Source organism: Labeo rohita, chromosome 12 (genome assembly GCF_022985175.1).
Source record: "Labeo rohita strain BAU-BD-2019 chromosome 12, IGBB_LRoh.1.0, whole genome shotgun sequence".
Taxonomy (NCBI): domain Eukaryota; kingdom Metazoa; phylum Chordata; class Actinopteri; order Cypriniformes; family Cyprinidae; genus Labeo; species Labeo rohita.
This window is the reverse complement of record NC_066880.1, coordinates 13,426,513-13,442,823: the sequence shown is the minus strand read 5'-3', so window position 1 is coordinate 13,442,823 and position 16,311 is coordinate 13,426,513. Positions and strand designations below refer to the sequence as shown.

Sequence of the window (16,311 nt, the reverse complement as noted above, 5' to 3'; positions counted from 1 at the left end):
TTAATAGTTCTACAGAGGTAAATGATTTTGTTTATGATGTGCATGTTTAGAAAAGCATGTCGAATTTAAGAAAACTGACAATGTAAGAAACAGACAGAAATGTAACTCTTGATTTTTTTTGTAACTTTTTGTCCTCTGTGGCTTTAAATATATCAAGCTCTGATTGGTTTGAAGGAAATGACTGAAGTTAAATGTTGCGTCTGTTCGACCAATCAGAATCTTGGGTTTCCTTGGAGACAGTTCAGAATAGAAAAACATGCCATTTTTTTCTGTAGGTGAAATGTTTGGTTACACTGCTACCCTGTGGAAGAATCACGAATATAGTGACTGGCCAGAAACGCCCACTGTTTGGTTTCCTCAGAAAGGCAGGTCGTAGGTTGTGAAGAATGACTGAACACAAATTCGCCATTCATTTTGCCATTGCTTAAGTCTCTGCCCGCACTATGGGGTCAGACAGCAAGGCCTGAGGAAGAAGGTTGTCAGTAGGTGTCTGAAGATTAGAGAGACTGTTAATTGTACGCCATTCTCACATTTCTTCTGTTTATTCTGAACTATTACCGGGGCTTGACCTTTCAGATAAATGAACAGAGGGGGATGTGGATGGATGAGGGGAGTAAAAGGTGTCGGGACGAAAGCAGACAAAGAGAAAAATGAACAGAGAAGTGGCTGAGCCGAGGCCTCGGTTTTTTCGATGATACATCAACTTACCCTTGACAAACACTGTGTAGTTCAGTTGTATTTATGACAGCGTAGATGTGACCGTGTGTACGAAAAAGCCTCACGTGTGTTCGTGAATGTGAGCGAGGGTCAAAGGGCTCCTCTGCGAGATGGTCATCTGTCTGATAAACTGGACACGTAACATGGCGGGGCTACAGATCTCGATGGTGATGTCACGCAAACTGGGGGGCGTTTGATGAGCTGAGGCTTATTTATAGAGGCATTAGATTCTCCAAGCTGTTGTTCTTTTGACATTTTTTTCCGATGACAAGATGGCTGCACAGTTGACTGCATAACACGGTCTGTTTTATGCATCGAATGGCAGCCTTAGCTCAAAGAGAAGAGATGCCACAGAGATCGACATCAGCGTGCAGGGAAGGAAGCATCTGCTCATGTCTAAATGAGTTTTAAATAAGTCTGGTAGCGTGCCCGGAGGCCCACCTGTCGCCTACGCTCTCTTTTAGCTCTTGAGGTTAGAAGTTGATGAAAGCTAGAAAGCGAGGGTGAGGATTTGTGTCTCGTTTCCCCGTTTGCAGCAAATTGTTCGCCTGCGCTGCCACTTTCACATGCCCTAGAAAACCGGCTAAAAATAGGCACGTGGGTGCAGATTAAAGTGCAGCATGCTCTGTGCCACATTTTGATATATTCTTATTATAGTTGTCATCATATTAGCAGTGCCATCAGGGGCCCGGGACAATTTTTTATCCGTGGGCCCCCTTTTCCTCACACCGTAGAGGTTATGATGACAGAGAAAAGGGTAATCTTAGAGGTACAAAAGCTACATAATCATACATCTAAATATATATATTTATCATATATAGCAACTATGTTATATTTACAAATATCTGTGTGTGTATATAGGCCATTCTACAGAATTGGTCCAAGCGTCAGAGTTGGAAATGTCTTGAAAACGTCTTTTTCCAAAAAATGTGCATGTATGCAAATTGTATAATATCCAAGGTACACGTTTCTAGTAATTGTGCAGTTATTTCTCATATTGTATTTTCAGAAAGTTTTGGAATATTTGTCTTCTCCCCAAATTTGTCACTACCGAAACACAGTAATAATAATTTAATTAATTAATTTAATTTTGCTTACATCTAGATTGTAAATATATAAGGTAAATCCATAACAATTACATTTTTAACATTTCAAGTGTAATTTAGGAGGTTTGTTGTATTTTGAGTCCAGTTTTTCTTTGTAAAAGGCAAAAAGCTGATCATACTGATTTCAAAGTTAAGGATTCATTCATTTGAATATACGATGAGCCAGAAACTATCATAACATCTTAGTTGATAATTCAGTATAATTTATTTTTGATAAAACATCCCATGTTTTGGTAGCGACTGCACATTTTCGGTAGTTGACAGTAATGCTTTGGAAGCAACCACATCACTTTACAGAAATTTAACTTGCAGACTAAACACTACTAAAACATACTAAAATACAGAAATGCATAACTGTATTATTGTTTATTTAGTAACATTTCTTAAAGTCACACACAGATTTTTCAGACTCTTGAACACATTTACATCAAATTGATGAGACCTGTCTAATCACACCCTGTAGCTGTGAGAGAAAGGATATTTCCTAATCGTAAATTTATGGGTTTAGTTAAAATCAGTCTCGCCAATAGAGTAAAACATACACGGTTTCAGTAGTGACATGAAAAAATATGAGACACATTTTTTTACGTAAAGTTTTTTATAATTTATTTCCCTTGATTTCTGGTTGACAGTTTTTGAAGAGATCCCTCTGGTGGCTGCACAGGACCTGAGTAACATTCTAAAGCAAGGCTACCTGGAGAAGAAGAGACGTGGTAGGAACCTTTAAAATCATAGCATCAATAATCACTTATAGGGATAATTGACCCCAAAATGGAAATTCTGTCATTAATTACTCACCATTGTGTTGGTCCAAACCCATAGGACCTTCGCTCATCTTCAAAACACAAATTAAGATATTTTTGATGAAATCTGAGAGCTTTCTGACCCTGCATAGACAGCAATGCAACTACCATGTTCAAGGCCCAGAAAGGTAGTACGGACATCGTTAAAATAGTCTGTGTGACATCAGTGGTTCAACTGTAATGTTATGAAGCAACAAGAATACTATTTCTGCACAAAGAAAACAAAAGTAACGACTTTATTTAACAGTTTTGTCATGGTATTATTGTGAACATGTGTCAAAGACTGACACTGAAGAGAAGAAATTGTTGAATAAACTAGTTGCTTTTGTTGTTTTTCGCATAAAATTAAGGTTGGACGACTGATGTTACATGGACTGTTTAAACAATGTCTTTACTACCTTTCTGGATCTTAAACATGTCAGTTGTGATGCTGTCGATGCAGGGTCAAAAAGCTGCATATGACAGAATTTTTGGGTCAACTATCCCTTTAAAATCATTTTTAAGCATCTATTAAATATGTCAAATCTTTTCCCTTTTTCAGATCACAGTTTCTTCAGCATGGAATGGCAAAAGCGATGGTGTGTTCTGAACAACACCATATTTTATTATTTCGGGAGTGAGAAAGGTATGTCCTCTCCCATTTCATGAGGTATACAAATCTTTTTAATGAACATCAAAGACAGAGATATTGAGAAACTTGGATTTTGTCTTCTAAATTCAGACAAGCAGCAGAAGGGCTCGTTTTATATCAACGGCTACAGTGCAGAGCTGGTGCCCAGCTTACGCAAGGACTCCAAGAAGAATTCGTGCTTCGAGATGAGTGCTCCTGGAAGACGTTCTTACCAGGTTCAACACACACAGACGCATTCACATCGCTCATTTCTCTAGCTGCGTTCAGTCATCTTGCTGTTATTACGATGAAGAATGAGAATAGCCTTCAAATCAACAATGATGGTTTCTCTCTGCAGTTCACCGCCAGCAGTCCCCGTGAGGCCAGGGAATGGGTGGACCAGATCAATTTTGTTCTTAAGGGTATGTGAGATATGAAATGCATTTTTATTAGAATACATAACGTATATAATATTATGCAGAATGCATCTGACTTGATTCAAGCACGACGCTGATCATCTTGAGGTGAAAAGGGCAGTTTTATAAAAAAAAAAAAAAGGCATACTGATAACTTTCCTCCTGGTTCAGCCAATAAGATAAGCTCTAGACCTCCTCATGCAGCACGTCACTGAGCTTCTGAGTCCAACGTGCCTCAGGCTGCCTCCTCTTCCCCGTAGCACAGCGCTCTTTACAGGAAATTGATTGGGATTTGCCCGGTCATCCTTTAGGGGCATCGATCTGGTCCTGCTTGGCATCCAGGCAGTGAGGATACGATAGCCTGTGTTACAGAGCTCAGTCACCTGCAATCAGGCCCTCACTTCATCTGAGACAGATCTGAGGCACCCTCGCCACTCTAAAATGGGCTCAATGCGGCCCTCTGATTTGCGGGAAGTAATGGACACTCCTGAGATAGTTTTCTCCCTCCCCACCCCCCTTCACACATGTACATACAGCCAAATGGCACAAGCATCATTTAGTATTAGCACTGTGATAAATGTCAAGTTTAACACTTTTTTTTTTTTCAGATTTCTGCAGTGTGTATCATTTCCAATATTATTTTTTATAAACACCGAGGTCCGAATATCTGGGAAAATGCTGACAATCCTTTAAATTTGGATTTAAACCTGAAAACAAAGAAAGTTTTAATGATTTTGGATTTTAAAAAAAGTTTAAGTATTTAATTTTTTGAACTATTTGTGTACGACTTATTGCAAAAGCAAATTTGTGACATTGAATATTCTCAAATCATGCTGGATCACACGATCATTAGTTCTTGTAGAGTTAATGTCTGGATTCCCGCAGTCATTAAAGCAAAACTGTGACAAACCAAGAAGAAAAGACTATGAAATTCATGTTATTAGTTCAGCTTTTCACTCAGATTTAATTATGCCGGTAATGTAATTTGTAATAAAAAGCATTAAATTAGTCACTAGTGGTCTCAGACATTTGGGACCTCACTAAGTGTAGACTGGTTATTTGTCTGGTTTCATTTTCATTTGTTTAGATGTTAATGTTTGCTTTTATGGCTTCTCTCCAGTATCTGGAGAATGACATGTGACACTGAAGGAAAATTCAGCTTTGCCATCATAGGAATAACTTACACTTTAAAATATACACTACCAGTCAAAAGTTTTTGAACAGTAAGATTTTTAATGTTTTTTTTAAATAATTCTGTTCTGCATTTATTGGATCCAAAATGCAGCAAAATCAGTAATATTGTGTTTTTTTTTTTTTTTACTGTTTAAAATAACTGCTTTCTATTTGTATATATTTCAAATGTATTTTATTAGTGTGATCAAGACTAAATTTTCAGCATCATTACTCCAGTCTTCAGTGTCACACTTCAGTGTCAGAAATCATTCTAATATGCTGATTGGCTGTTTAAGAAGCATTTATTTTTATTCTTCTTATTATTGATTTTTTAATGAATAGAAAGATCCAAAGATCAGCATTTATCTGAAATAATAAGCTTTTGTGACATTATACACTATAACATTCAAAAGACTGGGGCGGGGTGGTTGGGGGTTGGCGGTGGTAATTATTTAGCAAGAATGTTTTAAATTGAAAACATTCTTGTGGTACACAATTTAGAGACATTTATAATGTTACAAAAGATTTCTAATTCAGATAAATGCTGCTCTTCTGAACCCTCTATTTCTCAAAGAAACCTTTAAAAATTCTGCTCAGCTGTTTTCAGCATAATAATAATAATAATAAGAAATGTTTTTCTGACTTTTATAGCTTTTTTTTTTATTAGATAGGACAGTAGAGAGCAGACAGGATTGGCAAGGGACCTCAAGACGGCAATCGAACTCAGGTCGCTGCGAGCACAGTTGTGCTACATGTCGGCGCCAGCAAATTAGAATATTAGAATGATTTCTGAAGGATCATGTGACACTGAAGACTGGAGTAATGACATTAAAAATTCAGCTTTGAAATCACAGGAATAAATTACATTTTAAAATATATTCAAAGAGAAAGCAGTTATTTTAAATAGTAAAAATATTTCCAAATTTAATTGTTTTTACTGAACATTGGATTAAATAAATGCAGGCTTGGTGAGCAGAAGAGACTTCTTTACAAAACATTAAAAATCTTACTGTTCAAAAACTATTGACTAGTAGTGAATTAAATTAAAGAAAACAGTCATTTCAAATTGTAATAATACTTTCAGAATATTACTGTATTTACTCTATTTTTGATTGATCAGATTGAGCTTTATTGCCCAGTATGTGTACACACACACAAGGAATTTGTCTTATTTTGTGTACTTATTTAGGTGTTAATGTTTGTTTTATGGCTTTTCTTAAAGATCTGAGCTCTAACTTCATCCCCTTTGACGATGATGAGGAAGAAGTGGAAGAAGAGGAAGAGACATATGATGACATTGAACGAGCTACCACACCACCACCGCCACGTCCCGGGCCAGCATCTGCACCGGTTACAACCCCGAGTCTGGGACAAACCCCCCAAAGCAGCCGTGAGGAATGGAAGGACCAAGCAGGAACTCAAGAAGATGAAGAAGAGGACGAAGAGGAAGAGGACATTTATGAAGTGCTTCCAGGTACAGAAAAAATGTATCTCATTGATTGACTCTTTTAGCAAAACAGAGTTTAATATCGGATTTATTAGAGAGCTATGAATTTAGTCACCCTGATCACTAGCCTAAAGGGATAATTCACCCCAAAATTACAATTCTGTCGTTAATTACTCACTCTCATGTCATTCCAAACCCGTAAGACCTTTGTTCATCTTCGAACACAAAGATATTTTTGATGAAATCTAAGAGGTTTCTGACCCTGCATTGACAGCAACGCAACTGACACGTTTAAGGCCCAGAAAGGTAGTAAGGACATTGTTAAAATAGTCCATGTGACAACCATAATGTTATGAGGCTTCAAGAATACTCAATTTGTGTTTTGAAGATGAACGAAGCTCTTACTGGTTTGGAACGACATGAGAGTGAATAATTAATGACAGAATTTTCATTTTTGGGTGAACACTGACAGTGTTTTTGAGAGGATTTTAGAACAAAGTAACTGAGGTTTTAACCATCAACTCGACTGTGTTAAACACCATCAATAAGAGCATATACATCAAGATCTGGTCACCCAAAGTGATAGCAGGACCCTCGGAGGACCTAATGAGATCTCTGAGGAGCAATACATCACTCTGGAGTGCTGTCATTTTCACCTTACTTTGCCATGTGTGCTGGGCAGCTGAGCTGGCCACAGATGGCGGATCGAGTGACCACCTCTCTCACTTTTCCGCCCTTCATTCATCTCTCTCTCATCTTCTTACGCCTCTCAGATTTTCAGTTCGGAAAAGTGCTGAGCAGGACTTTTATGACATTGTCTAAAAAGTGCTGAATGTAGTGTGCTCATATATTAACTAATTTAATTAAGAGAATGTATATGTAATTGTGTATCATACTGTTTCATACAGTTGTGATCAGTAAGATATTTTAAAAAAAATTAATACTTTTAATCACCAAGGACGCATTAAATTGATCAAAAGTTACAGTAACAACATTTATATTGTCACATAAGATTTGCATTTTTAATTAATACTGTGGTTTTAAATTTTCTAAAAATTATAATTTTATAATTATAATTTTCTTAAAATTATATCATGGTTTCCACAAAAATGTTAAACTGTTTTTAATGTTGATAATAACAAATAATGTTTCTTGAGCACCAAATCAGCATATTAGAGTAATTTCCAAAGAATCATGTGACACTAAAGACTAAAGTAATGGCTGCTTAAAATTCCTATTCACAGGAATAAATTAGATTTTAAAATTAAAAAGCAGTTATTATAAATCATAATAATATTTCACAATATTACTATTTTCCTGTATTTTTGATCAAATGAATGCAGTCTTAGGTGAGCATAAGAGACTTTTTTTAAAAGCATTTATACCACAAACTTTTGAATGGTAGTCTATATATCTATAGGCCTATTGCTTATTAATGCTTCACCACTAAAATTTAAAAAAAAAATTGAAATTGTAACTGGAAATGGTTTGGAAACTGGAAATTTCAGAATACACTCGTTTATATGTACTAATACTAATTTTGATCTCTTATTTTTTTCAAATTAAGCCTCACGCAACAGATTCCAATGCATGTTTTCAGATGTATATTTCGCACTTGCGCATATGGTAAAGGGCTACTTTAGCTTTACAGGTTTTTTTCCTCATGCTGTTCCTGGAAGCACAGGGCAAGCTTGTGCTGTGGGAAGTATAGGGTTGCTGGACGGTGGTTTTATCGGCAGGCTGACAGCGTGAGGATGGATGTGGGAGACGGAAAGCTGGGCTATCACTGTCACCTCATAGACCTAGAGGTGCCACGCCCAGAATCAATGCCTGTCTGCCTGAAACACACTAGCCATCTAACCCGGCCTGGCACCTCCCCTATAAATCAAACCGGAGCTGGCTCTTCTGCCAGCACCGCAGATATTGTTTAATATACTTACAAAAGAGTTCAGAGGTACACAAAGTTGATCCAGAAGTTGAATTTGCTGCAGTAGACTGGTGCCAAACGATTAATGTATATTTAAAGCTTAGCAGTAGTAATTGTTCTGTTTTTCCGTAACCTTTGACCCTTGGTATTTTTCAGATGATGAAAACGCTGACATCACTGAAGAGTGGAATGAAAAATCTGGTAAGTAGATTGTGTGCATTGATAAAAGAATGCTATAAACTGACTAAAAAAATATATTTTTTTTATCTCTGTGTTTTAAATAAAGGGGGTTCCGATTATGCTAATTATTACCAAGGCTTGTGGGACTGTGAAGCTGATGGACCTGATGAGTTGGCCTTCCAGAGAGGTGATCTCATCTACATCCTCAGCAAGGTCTGTGTTTTTTTTTCCCTCAAACTCTCACAAAAATACACTCGTACACATACACACACACAAGGTCAGACGTTTAGTTCAGCGGTGTTGTCTGTGTCCTTGGCTGATTTGTTAGTTAAAGCGTTCTGCATGTATTTTGATTTTCTTTTTTCTTATCTTGCTCTATCCATCTCCTCACTAATGATGAAGAATACACAGCTGGCCATAAGATGAGTCATATCGGTCAATACTCGCTGACTTTCTCTTAGCAGCTATTCATTTACTGTATTCTAAATGACAAAGCTGGAATGGTCTTCACTCAGTCAGTACATTCTTATTGCAGCATTTTACAAAGAAGGCCTCAGCCAAAATATAATAAATCAGGATTTGTGGCTTATATTTCTTCTGTTGATTATTCTATATCAGCATATTCTAACAAAGCAGTTACATTTCTAATGACTACATTTCTAATGCAGATATCCAAGAGATTTGTTGGCAACAAATTAAACTTGTCATATTGACATAACAGAAAACTCCTTGTACATCTGTGGTCTGTAGACGACTGCAATAATATGTTCACACAGGCACATTCTCAATAATAGGCTGTTGAATCATTACTGTAGTAGTGTCTTGGAAAATTGAGTGATCAGCCAAGCAAACCCTTTTATTTGGTGCATTCGCTTTAATCTATATTTTTTCATGTCCTACAAATGGGATGTTAGCAGGAACACATAGTGTAGCTGTTTCTTAAAGATACACCACTGAAAGAATCAATGTGTTTTAATTAAGACTTGTATGGCTTAATATGATGTAAATGATGTCTTTTACTGAAATATGTAATAAAAAACCCAGGAAAGATTTACGTTTAAAATAAAAAAAAATCCATTATTTCGATGATGTGAAAAGGTTGCACTCAGTGAGCTACTGGCGCTACCTGTTGCTATTTTTACCACAACACAACTTGGAAAATAAAATACTGATGCGATGCCACATTGTGCGGCTTTTGGTTGTAATTTTCAGTCGAAGGCAACAAGTAAAGATTTGCTAGCAATAAGAAGAGGAGAAAAGAATGAGAAGATGCATGTGGATGAATAAAACGTCCTAAAGACTTTATCTCTCCACTTTAGCCCTGATGTCTTTGAGGCTTTTAGTAGACCACAGCTACTGAAAGAACTTACAAACGGCAGAGACAAGAAATGCTAGATGCCATCCTGATAGGATGCAGCCACTGAAAGTGTTTCTCAGAGCAGATTTCACTCAATATCTGGGGGTGTTTAGACTCCTTGTGGGGAAAAGTCAGTGGTACAGCATTTGGTTTAAGCCTATACGCTTATATTCATTGCCACCTGTACACTCTTTCAGTAGCTGTGGTCGTCGTATCAGTAATTTATTTTCCAAGTTCTGTTGTGGTAAAAATAGCAACAGGTAGCTCACCAAGTGCAACCATTTCTCGTCATTAAAATAATGGCGCCCCCCATAGTCCAACATATGTATAAAATGATGTGGATTTTTTAAATAATGTAAATCTTTTACCTTATTTTTACTATATAGGGGATAGTTTATTCAAAATGAAAACTCAGTCATCATTGTTATTTCATTGTTATATCTTTTTTGTAACACACACACAAAAATGCAATGAAAGTCAGTGGGATCCAGTGATGTTTTGGACCGTACTGACTTTCATTACATGGACAAAACAGTTACAACTTTTTTTTTTAAAGAGCTGAGGTTTAGTAAATGATGACAGAATTTTCATTTTTCATCATTTACTTACCCTTATTTTGTACTAAACCCTTTATGAGTTTCTTTCTTTTGTTGAATTCAAAAGAAAATATTTTGAAGATTGTTGATAACAAAACAGTTGCTGGCGGCCATTGACTTCTATAGTATTTTTACCCATACTCACTACCAGCAACTATTTGGTTACCAATATTCTTTAAATTACCTTCCTTTGTACTCAACAGAAGAAATAAACTCTGGAACTCCAAAGTAAATGATGACAGAATTTAATTTTTGGGTGAAATACTCATTTAAAGGAGAATTTCACTTCCAGAACAAAACTTTACAGATAATTTACTCACCCCCTTCTCATCCAAGATGTTCATGTCTTTCTTTCTTCAGTCATAAAGAAATTATGTTTTCTGAGGAAAACATTTTAGGATTTCTCTCCATATAGTGGACTTCTATGGTGCCTGTGAGTTTAAACTTCCAAAATACAGTTTAAATGCAGCTTCAAAGGTCTCTAAGTGATCCCAGCCGTGGAAGAAGGGTCTTAGCGAAACGATTGTAATTTTTTTTAGAAAATAACCAATTTATGTACTTTTCAACCTCAAATGCTCATCTTATTTAGCTCTGTGTATGCTCTGTGTATTCCGGTTCAGTACAGTTGAACAAAACTCCCATCTCATTTTCTTCTCCAACTTCAAAATCGTCCTGCATCGCTGTTTTACCTTCACTGTTGTTTGATAATCTTTGCATGTTCACTTTGTAAACACTGGGTCAGCACTTCTGTGCCGATGTAGGACGATTTTGAAGTTGGAGGAGAAATGAGACGCAAGTTTTTCGACATACCCTAACTGTCATGAACCGGAATACACAGAGTTCACGCTGAGCTAGACAAGACGAGCATTTGACGCTAAAAAGTATATATATTGTGAATTTTTTTTTTTAGAAAATATCCACTAGATAAGATCCTTATTCCTTGGCTGGGATCGTTTAGAGCCCTTTGAAGCTGCATTTAAACTGCATTTTGGAAGTTCAAACTTGCAGGCACCATAGAAGTCTATTATATGGACTCAAAAAACATAATTAGACATAAAAAGACATGAACATCTTGGAAGACAAGGGGGTAAATACAGTAAATTATCTGTAAATCCCCTTTAAGAAAGAATTCTACCCTCATTTTTGGCACTCTTTCTATTCATTTAACACTATTGAAATCTACAGATATGAAAGGTAATGAACCCTAAAATCAGAATTAAATAACAGGACAGCTAAAACAGGTTTGATTTGGTTATTCAAAAAACTGTATATATTACATCCACTGTGGTTGGTTATCAAAACACGGTAAGGATACATGTGGGTCATTTATTTTTATCTCATGCCGTATTTCTAATTTGTGTAAACAATGAGTCTAACCATCTCAGATAGCTGGAGCATGTCTCTGATTTTGTCATCACGCTGTTATTATATTCAGACAAGTAGATTTATCAGCTCTTACTTTTAATCCCTCTGTGACTGACATGTAATTGAAATAGCTTTTATTGATGGCAGTATTTTCGAAATGGCTGCACTTGTATCGCTCAAATCTCGTAGACCTCTTCGGATGCCTCCTCAAAATCATTTCAGACAATGTGGGGCTGCTGCTCTTGTTTTACGGGTGCTTCCCTGGAACGTTGACCTTACTGAATGAAATATAGACCGTTGGCTAGAACTCAAGCCTAACTCTAGCGGTCCCACTCATAAAGCAGTGGTCATAAAACCTGAGTGCATAAATTCTGCTGCACAGAGGCGTGGAGGGGAGGCCAAGTATATTTGTGTCAACACCGAGCGTAATTACAAGGTGATAAAGACGTGGAAAGTGCTAAATCAATTCCGCTAACCAACAGGTTTTTGAGGCAGCGCTATGATTGACCGCTGTGAAGTCACAAATCAAAGAGGTCGACAGCGCTGTCACAGCATTGGTGTAAGCAGAGCGTACAGATTAAAAAAAGCTCTCTCATCAGTCTTTATTGATCCACCACTTACAGTGAATAAACAGCTATTCGGCTCATCTACACAAATCACCACACGTATCTATAATATGTGGGAGCATTTTGGAGTGTGATAGCACATGCACAAAATACTTGGTTCATTAGTGGTTATTATTAGACTATCTTGTTGATGCCCAGGAGGAACATGGAAATTAAATTCAAATGGCTAGTTTTCAACAAAATAAAAATGCTATGTAAATATATATATATATATTTTAGTTAAATTTTGCTGGTGATTAAATCAGAGTTCATTTTGTGTGCAACCATAATAGTTGCACTACGGCTCGCTGTTTGCTTCAGCTCAGCCTCCCTTGCCGCCATTGTTTCCCTGCTCAAGCCGCACGGCTCCTTAGTTCAGAGCACTTGAACATGAAATAGTGGCGAAGGCTAACATCCATCTGCCAGCTTTGTACAGCCTACTCAATCCTCAGGGCTGACGAATCACGGCAGGAGGACAGCTGGATATTAGGAGATGTTTTTTTTCCTGCTCTAATCACATTGCATGTACGCTACCTAACGCATACTTTAATTTTGTAACTTTCGTTTTTTGCATCATAGTTTATTTGCTGTCTTCAGTTTTTTCCTACACATGTAGTTGAAGGGCCCCACTGAGAGTTTTTTTCTAAACCGTTCTTTTTTTTTCTTCTTCGACCATGCCATCCTTTTGCATTCCAAACTCTTAATTTATGCCCCTAGATTCAAAGTACATGACTCCCAAAGGTCAGACCCAACACATGCCAGAATTCCCACTGGAATCCCCTTAAAATCCTGGAATGAGAAGCTAAGAGATTTATTGCACTGAAGATGGAGGCAAACTTCTCCAGGACCCTTTTAACATGCAAGCCCACTGATATCCCTTTCTTTCAGCTCGCCTTGCCTTTCTACAGCATGTGCTTTACGCTCTCACCATTAGGGGCTGTAAACCAGGAATCTTAGAAGCCAGTCTAGACAAGGTCCAACCTACTTTTAACATCCAGATGCTACATTAGTATGGCTGTGGACACTACTGCCACCTTTTGGCTGAAGGTGTAAAGTTTTTCAAGCTAGGCAGCACATCTAGTGTTTTTAAAAACAAATACTTGATGGTTTGTGTTTAAAAAACTGGCTCATTTTGCATTAACGTTAAAAAAAAACAAAAAGACAATTTTATTTTTTTCATTTATATTTGCATTTTATGTTTTTCTGCTATTAAACCATTCAAACTACATTTAGACTGCCATTTAATCTGATAAACATGTATGTTTATGTGCAATTTTCTCATGTTCCACTGGAAGTTTTTACAGGTAGACATAAATGGGAATTTGCATCTGAATGTGCCGTTCTCACAGACAAAACTGGGTGATTGCGATTGTTATCTCCTCCCTTGTGGGACACATCCTCGTAAACTTCAGACAGATGACTGCTCCAGTTGGCCTCCCGCCCAGGGGGTCAGTCTCCTACAAAATGGCTAAAGAAAAGGAAAAGGTGCCATAAAAGAAAAGGAAAATCCAGTGGAAATAGTCACTCCTTTTTTAAGTCATTCTCACACACTCATCTAAGGACCTGCCTTCTTTGTGGCAGTAGAGGCGCAGAGGCGCTGTATAGACATATTGAGCTTTCTATTTACCAGCAGAGGCATCAGGGGGTGAGTCTGGGGTTCTGGGGTCATGCAGAAGGCAACGGTCATCTCCCGGTCAACTACAGTAGGTCATTATTCAGCCTAAGCCAATAGTCCAGAACTGCACGGCGGCCGCCCCCCTCACACTCTGCATAATTATTATAAATGGGAGGCCACATAAACAGCCATCATTACAGGCTCTCAGCAGCATACACAATCCACTTTAAATGCCTATTAAGTTTAAGTGCCATCAGTAATCCCCAAGTGTACTTTTACAACGGCAGATTATTTGGTCATCCGCATTTTTACTCGATGTCGCACCTTCGAACGCCCAGGATTTGGGATTAAATAAGGCCTGTGGCGTTTCCGCTCCGGTTTATTTGACTAGGCCAAACAAATATTAATATTACGAGTTCTTAATGGCGAGCTGCGATGAGAATGACATGCAAATGAAATGCGCTGATTGAGATAAATTGAATGGTGGCTGTCCTTGCTCGAGCGGCAGATCAATACCTGTTCGCCACCTGCCGTGTCTGCTGCTTAGGACTAGCAAACAACGTGACGTATGGGTGTTTGTCTTTTAAGATGGCTGGATGAGTGAGTCCCTGTGCAGCACTGAGCGTGTGGAGCCGATGCTTTACGATGCGAGTTAAGGAAAGAGAAGCAGGAGAGGAAAAGAGGAGGAGGGGGTTGTAGCACCCGAGTGCCGGGTTCAGCGGCGGGGCAATGAGAGACTTCCTGCGCTCCATCACTCCCAAGGCCTACCTCAGTCAGCTGGTGGCCAGGGGCAGAGGCCTCATGCCTCATTCTTATTACCATGTCTGCTGCCTCCACGGTGTGTGTGTGCGTTTCTACTCGTAACCGGAAAAAATGAATGCGCGCAGGCACCGAGGGAGAGTTTGCAAATAAGGGAAATGATTAAAACGCGATTGAGGAAGGAGGCGTGCATGCAAAGCGTGTCGTCTTAGAGGGAATTTATAGGGGGCAGAAGAAGAAAGGGTTGATCGGTATTCTGGCGTTATTATAGACAAGAGTCACTTTTGAGCCTGTCATGATATTGTTCAAGTTAGGCCACTCCTTTTTAAGGCATCATTAGCTGTCAATCTGTCCCCTGGTCGCTGGAGAGCAATGGGCCCATCTGAATACCATTGCCAGCCGCCCCCCTGAGTGAGAAATAAATGATATCAGTGGCACACTGCAGGTGTTGTCATGGCAACGCACACTCTCGATAGCTCCGTGTGCCAACTCCGCCTTCCTCGGGAGAAGGTCATGCGGAGGTCAGCGTCATCGCAGCGACGCACTTCACTTTTCGCAGCAGCTGCCCACCAGACCTAGACCAAACTGAGACGCACCTGACCCTGTCCTGTTACAGAGAAGCTTCCCGAAAAGCCACCCATTATCCCTGTCCTGTGCAGTTCTTTCGGGTAAATCTCTATAACAACCCTTTCTACGGTCAGGCGCAGATTGGATGTCTCCCAAATGCCTCTAGCTGACAGATGCATTGCCGAAAAGCAGATTGCTAATACTGGGAGGCAGGAAAAATGAGGCAGGAATGAAAAGGACACGAGTCATCGAAATGGGACGGACTGCACTGGAATGTATTGACTCTCTTTCTTGTACTGCATGTGTACTCTGTTTGAACCCACAGTTACACCATGTTGGGGAGGGTGGGGGTGAGGAAGGCGGGGCGGACGAGGCGTGTTGGATGGGAGGAGGTATAGCGTGCTCAAAACGGCTTGATCAGCCATTGACGCACCTGTGATTTCGAAAAGTATTATACAGCAGTTTGTTCCAGTCCTCGGCATTGATTGCCTTTTCAAGATTGCTGATATACATTTCGTTTGAATTGGTTCTCTTCACCATTTTAACACTGTTTCAGAAACACTTGCATTAGTAGCACAGATTTTTCAGTGACTCTTTCTGCAGGTTACTTTTTTACCGCAGTAGGTGGTGACCCACAACTGTAAATCAGTGTTTTTGAACAAATCGTTGATTGAGTGATTCAATGACTTACTCACTGGAGTGAAATAAATCAATAAATCAGTGAAATGACCCTTTTTGTTTCCTCATTACACCAGTAGGTGGTGATGCACAACTGTCTGTTCCTGAACAAATCAGTTGATTAAGTGGTTAAGTAACTCACTCATTGAGGTGACATGAATCAATAAATGGTCCATGTGCATGTTATCGAATCATTTACTCAATCAACTTATTGTGAAACGAGGGATGAATCAGAAATCGCATACAACCCTACTAAATAGTTGGTGAAAAACTTATGTGATAACAGAAGCGTGTCCAAATTTACAGTACCCATAAAACAGTAGGCTAGATGACCTGCTGCTTCCAGTGAGATTCTGAAGTGTGGATGTAATGGATACTTTACTATACAAT

The 16,311-nt window shown here is 38.6% G+C and overlaps 1 protein-coding gene across 1 annotated transcript in view; it reads left to right on the top strand.

Annotated features, from left to right (window-relative positions):
- The window catches only part of skap1 (src kinase associated phosphoprotein 1), a 34,312-nt gene that overhangs the window by 13,939 nt on the left and 4,062 nt on the right, over window positions 1–16,311 (top strand). The window contains exons 5-11 of the mRNA XM_051124263.1: window positions 2,456–2,536; window positions 3,168–3,251; window positions 3,348–3,472; window positions 3,595–3,658; window positions 6,048–6,299; window positions 8,356–8,400; window positions 8,486–8,592. Coding sequence (XP_050980220.1) covers window positions 2,456–2,536; window positions 3,168–3,251; window positions 3,348–3,472; window positions 3,595–3,658; window positions 6,048–6,299; window positions 8,356–8,400; window positions 8,486–8,592 — 758 coding nt within the window. The remainder of the gene's footprint in view (window positions 1–2,455; window positions 2,537–3,167; window positions 3,252–3,347; window positions 3,473–3,594; window positions 3,659–6,047; window positions 6,300–8,355; window positions 8,401–8,485; window positions 8,593–16,311) is intronic.